This window comes from Phyllopteryx taeniolatus, chromosome 4, assembly GCF_024500385.1.
Source record: "Phyllopteryx taeniolatus isolate TA_2022b chromosome 4, UOR_Ptae_1.2, whole genome shotgun sequence".
NCBI classification, from domain to species: Eukaryota; Metazoa; Chordata; class Actinopteri; order Syngnathiformes; family Syngnathidae; genus Phyllopteryx; species Phyllopteryx taeniolatus.
The window spans coordinates 22,087,523-22,097,626 of record NC_084505.1 but is presented as its reverse complement, the minus strand read 5'-3'; the positions used below and the strand labels follow the sequence as shown (position 1 = coordinate 22,097,626).

Sequence of the window (10,104 nt, the reverse complement as noted above, 5' to 3'; positions counted from 1 at the left end):
GTCTTTTAGGCGCAGGCCAGTACCACAACGGGACAGATAGGGTACAACGTAATTTGGTCTTTGTAAAAAGTAGCTGTATTTAGATATTGATTTGGATTCGTTTTTTTTTTTGTTTTTTTTTGGCTGACGCATCGTGGTTTTAAGGAAAATAAAAAAATAAAAACTTTTTTAAAAAAAGAACTAGAAAGGAGGTGGGGAGGAGTTCATGGGATGGGGCGAAGGGTGATTTGTTGTGGTAGTGGCTAGCAGTTTAGGCAAAATGCTAAAAGCAAATTATGACCCGTTTACAGCGAAACTTCCAACGTTCAACTCCCCTGAGGTGGTACGAGATGTCTTGAGCTCTGTATGCTTTTTCTTTGGCTTTTTGGGGTGACAACAAGGGCTCTTAAGAGAAGAAGAATAAACAGGAAGTTGCAGTAAAACTCTAGCATCAGTGGTTATCAAAGCTAAGCTACACTATTACATTGTGTGTACACTTGAACTGCACAGTTGAATATATGTTTTAAGGTGGCGAGAGATTTCAATTTCCTTTATTTCCTATGGGAAAATTTGAGGTAATTTTTTTTTTTTTTACTTTTTACTGTCTATAGTTAACTTGCATTTTACACTTATGACATTTATGCTGAAAAAAGCCAAGTTCGATTACATTTGCACTACACCCTTGTTTCATTCTTTTTGCAAAGGGTTAATTTCTTTTTGTGCTTGTTAAAAAAAAGTTCATTAATGAATTAATTTGATTTAAAAACTATTATTTTCCCTCAAATCTACAAAATGTCTTAAATTGGCAACAGATTTCTACTTCCATGATTTCTAATGGGAAATTTGAGGTTTTATTGTTTTTACCTTTTAAACTTTTTACATTTTGTACACTATTATGATAACTAATCATAGGTGCGCTTTATATTTTGGGGGTAACTTCTTTTCATGGTTGTTATGGTTTTTTTAAATTCTAAATTTTTTAAAACATATTTATCAGGGGGCAAATTCAACAAAATGTGACTTTAAAACCTGGCCTGTACAGTAAATAAAGGATTTGGGATGGCGACAAATGTCCATTGATTTGCCTTGGAAAAACTTGGGTCTTACTGTTTTTAATATTTAACTTATTCTTACACTTTTATGACAATTAAAGATGACAAATGAGGCCTTCGGAATACGCCTTCTTTTTACGTTTGTTAAAAAATATACATTTTGTATCTATACTACCTCAAGTCAACAAACTGTAACCTTTAGACTTTTTTTTAGGATGGCATCTACAACAGATTTCAATTCTTTTCGATGGGAAAATTTTTAAATTCAAACAATTTACAGTTTAGTGTACTGTATTAAAAATGTTCTACAAACCCACAACTGTCTAGCCGAATGTACATTTTCCTGTGTGTGTGTGTGGTGTGAAAAGATGATAAAATCCAGCTTACATGCGTCCTAGTGTGAATCAGGCAAGCAGATCACCATGACAACGAGGATGATGAGGAGGGTTTTTTGGGGGTCTCACATCATGTTTGGGGGGGTAACAGTTACAAAACACTGAAGTCATTACATCAAAATAAATACACGTTTAAAAAATGTAAACAATCCAGTGGAACTAACATTGCACAAGTAAATTTTCATAACGATAAACATTTAAATCAACGTCAACTGTACAGTAGTCTTCATCTTACATGTAGTTTTTTTGTGTGTGTATGTGTGTACATGTTCAAATCAAGGTTAGAATCAGGATGGCGATGATGAGGGCCACCTGAAAGAGAAAGAACACAATATTTGCATTATTTAATGTCTAATGTATCATTATTTTCATCATATTTTGATATAAACCTGTAATGTATCTTATGCACATTTAATTAATGTATGTAAAGTGCCGTCAAAAAGTATTGGCCCGCTTCTCAAATTCTTATATTTTTGCATAGTTTCCCCAATGTAATGTTTAAGATCATCAAATAAATGAAAATATCAGAAAATATAACCCAAGTGAACTTAAAATTCTATTTTTAAAATGGTAATTTATTAAGGAAAAAAAAAACTATTCAAAGTTACCGGGCCCTCTGTGAAAAAGTAATTCTCCCCCCGCCTCATTAAATCATGCATTATTTATGGGTAATTACAATTTATGGTTAATTTTCACTTATCACACCCAAGCCTGATCACCTCCAGACCTATTCAATCAAGAAATCTGTTTCCCGACAAAATGAAGTCAGGCAAAAGATGGAACATTAGATGGACAGACAAGATGACAGCGGAGCTTTTTGGAAGGTGTGTTTCTCGTTACATCTGCCGTAAATCTAGCACGGCATTTTAGAAAAAGAACATCATACCAGCAGTCAAACATGGTGGTGGTAGTGAGTTGGCCTTGGGCTGCTTCTCCTTCAGGATGTGGACAACTTGCTGTGATTGATGGAACCATGAATTCTGCTCTTTAACATAAAATCCTGAAGGAGAATGTTCAGCCATCAGTTTGTGACCTCAAGCTGAAGTCCACTTGGGTTCGACGATCCAAAACACACTAGCAAACCAGCAAATCAGTCAACTTCGGAATGGCTTAAAAAAAAAGTCCTGAGTTTGTGTTGGATACTGAAGACAAAATGAAGGTTTTGAAGTGGCCTAGTCAAAGTCCAGATTTGAATCAGATTGAAATGCAGTGGCATGACCTTAAAAAGGCCGTTACTGCTCGAAAACCCAACATTTTTGCCAAATTCAAACAATTCTGCAAGGGAGAGTGGGCCTAAATACCTCCACAAAGATGTGAAAGACTCATTGCCAGTTATAGAAAACGCTCTGGATTTCAGTTGTTGCTGCTCAGAGTGGCCCAACCAGTTATTAAGTTTAGGGCGCCATTACTCTTTCCACAGAGGGCCAGGTAACTTTGAATAGTTTCTTTTCCTTAATAAATGAAATCACCATAAACAGTAGTTTAACTTCTCTTGGGTTATATTTGTCTGATATTTACATTTGTTTGATGACCTTAAACATTAAAGTGGGGAAAGTATGCAAAAAATATAAGAATTTGAGAAGGGGGCCAATACTTTTTTCCAGCACTTACCTCTACCATATTGACATAAGTGTCTATTGCACCATATTCACCTTATACTTGTCTAATGTAGCATACTAACATATTTACCGTACAGTCCCCTCAAAATGTATTGGAATGGCAAGGTCAGTTTTCTCTGGGTACTCTAGTTTCCTCCCACATCCCAAAAACATGCATGGTAGGTTAATTGAAGACGCTAAATTGCGCATGGGTGTGAACGTGAGTGTGAATGGTTGGTTGTTGATATGTGCCCTGCAACTGGCTGGCGACCAGGTCTGGGTGTACCCCACCTCTCACCCAGAGTCAGCTGGGATAGGCCCCAGCACACCCGCGACCCTAGTTAGGATCAGCGGTATGGAAAATGAATGAATGAATTTACAGAAAAATGCATCCAAACTAATTGAAGAAGTTTCATCATGCGACAAGACAATGACCCAAAACATACTGCCAACACGACAAAGGACTTCATCAGGGGGACAAAGTGGAAGGTCTTAGACTGGCCAAGTCAATTACCGGACCTTAACCCAATAGAGCATGCATTTTACCTCCTGAAGAGGAAACCGAAGGGAGAAACCCCCAGAAACAAACAAGAACTGAAAGAGGCTGCAGTGAAGGCCTGGAAAAGCATTTCAAATGAAGAATGTCAATGGGTTGGAGGCTTGATGCAGGTCTTGCAAGTTAGGGTTATGCCACCAAATATTAAATGTTATTCACTTTAAGTTAATTTAATGTATGTTCCAGTACTTTTGCTCACTTGAAAGGTGTGTGGCTTCAAACAAAAAGGTGCTCTGTCCTGAGTTGTTTAACACATCTAGACGTAAATACCATGAAATAAAAGTTGGAATTCTGAACTTTTGTCTCATATTAATTTTTTGATCTGCAACCCAGAGCAGAAATTGCCTTTTTAAGGTCATACCACTGCATTTCAATCAGATTCAAATCTGGACTTTGACTAGGCCACTCCAAAACCTTCATTTTGTCTTTGTCTTTGTCAAAAACTAAGGAGTTGACCTTGCTATTTCCAATACTTTTGGAGGGGACTGTATGTGCCTCTAATTTACTATATTCTATTTGTATAGTTAATGCCTAATGTACCACATTTGCATTATATGTCTATACACCTTTTGTCCAGCATTATTACTTCATAATGTATAATAGACCATATTTAAATAATATTTCATGTGTATACCTTTAATGTACCATATTCCCCATCATATTTAACTTGTGTACAAATAATGTAACATAGTTGCATTATAGTTGTCTAATGTACCATATGAACATCATATTTGTGTTTCTAATGTGCAAAATACGCAGTTGAAACCAGGAATTTACATACACTATATAAAAAGAATGTCTAACATGAAATCAGACTAAACTTTTGTTGATTTAGGTCAATTAGGATTACCAAAATTATTTCAACGTGCTAAATGCCAGAATAATGACAGAAGGATTTCTTAAGACTACTTTTCCATTACTTTCATCAAAGAAGTTGAAATGCATTCCATGAGTATTTGGTACCATTGCCTTTAAACTGTACGACATTTTGGATATCCTTCCACAAGCTTCTCATAATAGCTGGAAGGAATTTTGGCCCATTCCTTCTGATAGAACTAGAGCCAAGTTCCTAGGCCGCCTTTGCAGGTCTGCCTGTAACATTTTCAATAGGATTGAGCTCAGGGGCTCTGTGATGGCCACTCCAAAACACTGACTTTGTTGTCCTTAAGCCACTTTGTAACCAGTTTGGCAGTATACTTCGGGTCATTGTTTTCATCGTTGAGATGCACATTTCGGACCGAAGCTCGTTCATTTCTGGGACACAGACCCAGTCTCCTTCCTGGGCAGTATGACGGCTAGACATTCCCATAGTGTTTCTACATGAGTCTAATTGTTTGAACAGATGAACATGGCACCGTCAGGCATCTGGAAATTGCACCCAAGGATAAAGCAGACATGTGCAAGTCCACAATTTTCTTCCTGGTAAATAGGCACATTTTTGAATTTCCCATGATTTTACACAAAGAAGCATCATATTTCAGGTGTGTCTTCATATAAATCTGCAGGTTATTTATCTCATTCACTCAAATGTTGTCAATAAACCTATTGAAAGGTTCCAAAGACACGACATCGTCATATGGGTTTTTTTCAAATTGTTTAGAGGCATATTAATCTCTCTGTATGTAAACTTCGGACTTTGAAGAAAGTAATGAAAAATGTCTAAAATAATAATTCTCTCTTTACTTAGACATTTAGCAAATATAAATAATGTTGGTAATCATAATTGACATAAAACAGGAAAGGTTCATCTGATTTCATGTCAGACAGTAAGAAAACAAGCGTATGTCGATTTTCTCGTGTATGTGAACTTTTGGTTTCTGTACATCTTTGTCAGAGGTGCCATATTGAAGTTTCATTTATTGTAGCATAGTGACATATTTCATGTAAAATATTGACATTTAATGTGTATTGTGGCATATTTACATCATATTTAATATTGTAATGTAACATATTGACATCGTATTTCATGTAGGATATTGACATATTTCATGCTGTCGGTGTCACCTGGTCTACTCCCAGAAGTAAGTCAGGTACCAAATGGTTTCGTTCTTCAGCTGAGGTCCAAACAGAGGGTTGGTCTGCGCCAGGATGGCTATTAACCAACTGAGGACAATCACACAATTATTTAGATTAATACATTAAACAAAGATATTGTCGAATATGCATCATGCTCCCAAAACCTCTGACTGTATCATGATGACGTGACACAATCACAACAATGGGTTTTGGCTTCCTCTAGTGGCATCTTAGACCTGGTACATGTATAAAGATTTTTCCATGCTTAAAAGATTTGTATCTGCTACAGACCCCACACATAAAGATGGTTAATCGGGCTTCAGCAGTTTTGGTCATCATGCGTGGTGTCCTATGAGAATCTCAACACAGCAGACCACACACACAAAGATTCTATTGCACCATTGATCTTGAAGTCTCGCATAATCAGACATAATCTCACAAAGCCGAAGAAGAAGAAGAAGAAAAAGCACTTCCGGTCACGCGCCGATGTTTCCCCGAGTGTTCCCGAAGGTTGCCGGAGTCGGGAGCCTTGTAAGATGGCCATGTTCTCAAAAAAGTAAGTAAGTACTTCATTCTGTCTGAGGAACCCACTTTTATACATAAAACGGCGTTGGGTAAGACATTTTTGTCACCTCCATATTCGTCAGTCTTGGGTTCTTCTTTGATTGGCTACATTCTTTCCAATGTCACAGTTCTCGGCCTCATGACTCGGGAAAAGTCGGGGGTCCCCACACACATGAAGAGTTTTGGCCGTAAATATTAAACATGTTCATTATTTAAGATTATCGGCCCTGACCTGTTTTGGACCCTCAAATCGGGAAACATACACTCTTAACACACATCAGGCCTAAGGACAAAGATGTAAGATTGTCTGACATTTGACGTGCTTGGGCGGGAAGGGCCAAAATCGGTACAAAAATAGGCTGATTGTCTTTATGTGTGTACCGGGGCCTTATGTGAACAGTCGCTACATGTATTTTCAAAACAACTTGATGTCCAAAATTAGGGATGCACGATAGCAGTTTTTTTTCCCACACCGATACAGGTAACTTTCGCTTCCGATACTGATAACCGATATCATTTTTTAAATGCTTTGTATCAAGGGTATTTAACAATTTCCAGACCAAGGACCCGCAAACTGATGGAAAGCTGGAGCGGGGACCCCCTACTTATGCAGGGTCCGACGTTAAGCCTTTTTGAGTCGGGTCACCATCAGTCAAGTTGTGGTGGCCCTGTCGGAACCTGTATAGTCATGATCTAATACATTAAGTTTTAGCGATTATTTCGTATTTAGCATCTTTATTCTCTATTATTTAAGATACGGCTTGCCTGCTTGCGAGCCGTATTGTATTAAAAGCACGGGAACGTACCTCAAGCAAGCCTTAAACGAAAGTCCTCTCCTGAGCAGCGGTGACCACCAACACACGTTTTTTTCCCCTATTTTGTCCTTATAATATAGTCGGCGCGATCCACTCTTGTTGTCGTTGCCACGGTAACGTGTATCCGGTCGCATTTGAGTTGACAAGATAGAGCCCAATGATCGTAAAAAAACGGGATGTAGTGGTATCGGAATACAATATTTTATTACAGTAGTCTGACATAGTGCAATCGTGAAAGAGCAAATTTGTCTTGTAGTCTGATCCAGGCATTACGTGTTGTCTGTCCCACACCGCCGACGTTTTTTTATTTATTTTTATTAAATAACTTTATTGGCCGTCAGATATTTACAGTACGAGGTCAAAAGACACGCTACAAGGCTAAAAATAAACTAGCTTTTGGATTCAAATATACTGTGCACGATGGCGATGCGGAGTAAATGTCTTTTGCGGAGCCGATTGATCGGCAAATGATGACATTAAAGCCAATCAGCACCAGCATAAAATGCTAATTAACGGCCGATACCGATCACGCCGATAAAAATCTGTGTAAAGTCTGTTAATCATAATGCTTTAAAGAATAAATCAATTGAAAAATTATTAAAATATTTACTTAGCATTGACATTCCAGCAAATCTTTATCTTGTGTCTTGATGTTGTGCGCACTAATTAGGGGTGCTCCAATCAGTGTTTTATGCTGCTAGTTCCGGTACCAATAATCCATGAGTGAGATCTGCCAATCAAACCCGTCGAACGAAAGAGGGCCGTTGTGTGTTTTGATGTTAATTCCATTTATAGATGGTCAAATTTATTGTCCAACAAATGTTTGAAAGGGCAGGGGTTAGCATTTACCTTAGCTGTTAGCCCACCGCGACAACCATGCTTCTGCACGTGGCCAAACCACCCCCGCTTGCTCCTTTGTTGGCGTGAGCTACTAAGCGTGTTACGTGCTTCGTAGGCCGCTGGGTCTTTCCGAGAGCTGCGCTCCGAAGGACGTAAACAATCGCCAGTGTTGTAGTTACGAATTCAAAGTCACTGGATGATCATAATTTCAGCAAGTGCTGGAGATCATATGATAATTTACTGTAGATATTGACTATTTTTGGTGTCGTAGGTGAATAATTTTTGTCAAGATAGCCATGACTGTCACGAGTCAATGCAACAGCTAGCTGCTTGGCTAGCCGCTGAATGAGACAGCTCGTTATCAGTCAAATTTTATTTATTATTATTATTTGTTTTATATCAGACCTAGCGGTGTGACGTCATATTTTCCAATATCTGCCTGATAATAATCGGTCCGATAGTTATCGTGTATCCCTATACAAAATGTAATAGATTACATATTTCTAAGTACAAAGTACTCACAAGAGGTAACAGCAGACAGCAGTGAGAATCAAACTGGTGACAATCACCCTGAAAAAGAGAGTCACATTAGAATACAGGAAGTCCTCGATTTACGAACGGGTTCCGTTCCTACGCTGGCGACGTAACCCGATCTAGGAACTTTTGGAGATAGTAATGAATATAGTTCCCATGGATTTTTCCAGCCAAAGGAAGACCCTGCTTAGGTGGTTGTAAAGGACATTTGCACTGCAGGAACTTTACCCAGGAATTATAAGCTTGGCCCTGGAACTTGGGACTTTACCCCACAACTAAAAACTTCGGAGGTAGTAAATTTAGTCATCGGGAAATTTGGCAGGCCAAAGGAAGAAAACCCTTGCTAGGGTGGTAATAAGGTAACTTTACCCAGGAATTATAAACATCACGACAGAACTAAGGACTTTACCCCAGAACTAAAAACCTTTACCCTGAAACTAGGAACCTTTGAAGGAAACTTGCAGGCTTGTTCCGGAGGAATTCTATGCGGGTGCTTCACCCTGGAACTACAAATATTATTTGTTAACTAGGAACTTTGGCCCAGAACTAGGGACTTACCCCGGTAATAGTGACTTAACCCCGGAACTAGGGACTTGACCCGGGAACTCAGGACTTTATCCTGGAAATTAGGGACTTACGTTGGAACCAGACAGTTACTCTGACACTACTGACTTGACCCCATAACTAGGGTCTTGAGCCAGGAGCTAGACAACTTTACTCCAAAACTAGGACCTTTTGAAAGAACCTTGCAGTTTTGTACGGCAGAAACTTCACTGTGAAATTAGGAAGTTCACACCGGAACTACAAACATTACCTGGGAATTAGGGACTTGATCCCGGAACTCGGGTCTTCACCCTGGATCTCCCAAGTTTTACTATTCAACTAGGAACCATTGGAGAAACTTTGCAGTTTTGTACCACAGGAATTATAGCATGGAACTGGGAACTTTACCCCGAAAACTGCAACTTTTTACTCCTAAACTAGGAATTTTTGGAGGAACCTTATACCGTAATTCCAAGAATGCATTTCTGGTAAGTAAAATGAAGATGCACGGGGGGTGGGGGTGCACTGAATACATCTTGGGATGTGAGGTTGTAGTTCCATTTCCGGGTTTATGGTTATTAATACATGTTCCTTCTTCAGAATCAGAATCATCTTTATTTGCCAAGGATGTCCAAAACACACAAGGAATTTGTCTCCGGTAGCTGGAGCTATCACTGGTACACATTATTAGCTTTGGACTGGATCCATGCATCGTTGTTGGATTTAATAAAATTAATAAATCAAAATTAAAAAAAGTGCTTGTTTCCAACAAAGAAGTCTTATTTTAGCAGCGAGAGAGCGAGACAGACAGAGAGAGATTGTAACATCGTTAGCGTTAGCCGCTAAGCCAACCTACCCTCGATTAGGTCCTTTGGGCACTAAAAAGGGAGCCACAACCCCCACCAGCGCCCACAGGGTGGTGAAGCAGATCATCGGCAGGGCAAGAGAGTGAGACACCATGACTCCAGTCGCAGAAAGAAATCGAGTTTATCAAGAAATTTGTACTCTGAGCGGTCAATCGGAAGAGCATTAATGGCTGCCACTCGGTTCCCTTGTCACGGTAGTGCCTCCCACTAAGCAGGAGCGCCATGGGATTGGTTAAGAGGAAACGTGGTTATGTTGTGATTGGTCGCCTTTCAGCGTTAAAGTCCCAAAATCGCGCAGCCGAAATAAGTGTGGTCAGCATGTGATTGGTCTACACAGTTGCTCACA

General features: G+C 39.1%; 1 protein-coding gene across 1 annotated transcript in view; it reads right to left on the bottom strand.

The window, feature by feature from the left end:
- The window catches only part of atpv0e2 (ATPase H+ transporting V0 subunit e2), an 11,838-nt gene extending 1,858 nt beyond the window's left edge, over nt 1-9,980 (bottom strand). Inside the window, exons 1-4 of the mRNA XM_061770625.1 lie at nt 9,749-9,980; nt 8,338-8,385; nt 5,585-5,683; nt 1-1,738 (exon numbers count right to left, since the gene is read on the bottom strand). The exon at nt 1-1,738 is cut by the window's left edge and continues 1,858 nt beyond it. Of these exons, the coding sequence (XP_061626609.1) occupies nt 5,590-5,683; nt 8,338-8,385; nt 9,749-9,852 (246 nt within the window). The 5' untranslated portion in view covers nt 9,853-9,980 and the 3' untranslated portion in view covers nt 1-1,738; nt 5,585-5,589. The remainder of the gene's footprint in view (nt 1,739-5,584; nt 5,684-8,337; nt 8,386-9,748) is intronic.
- Between the last annotated feature and the right edge of the window lie 124 nt (nt 9,981-10,104).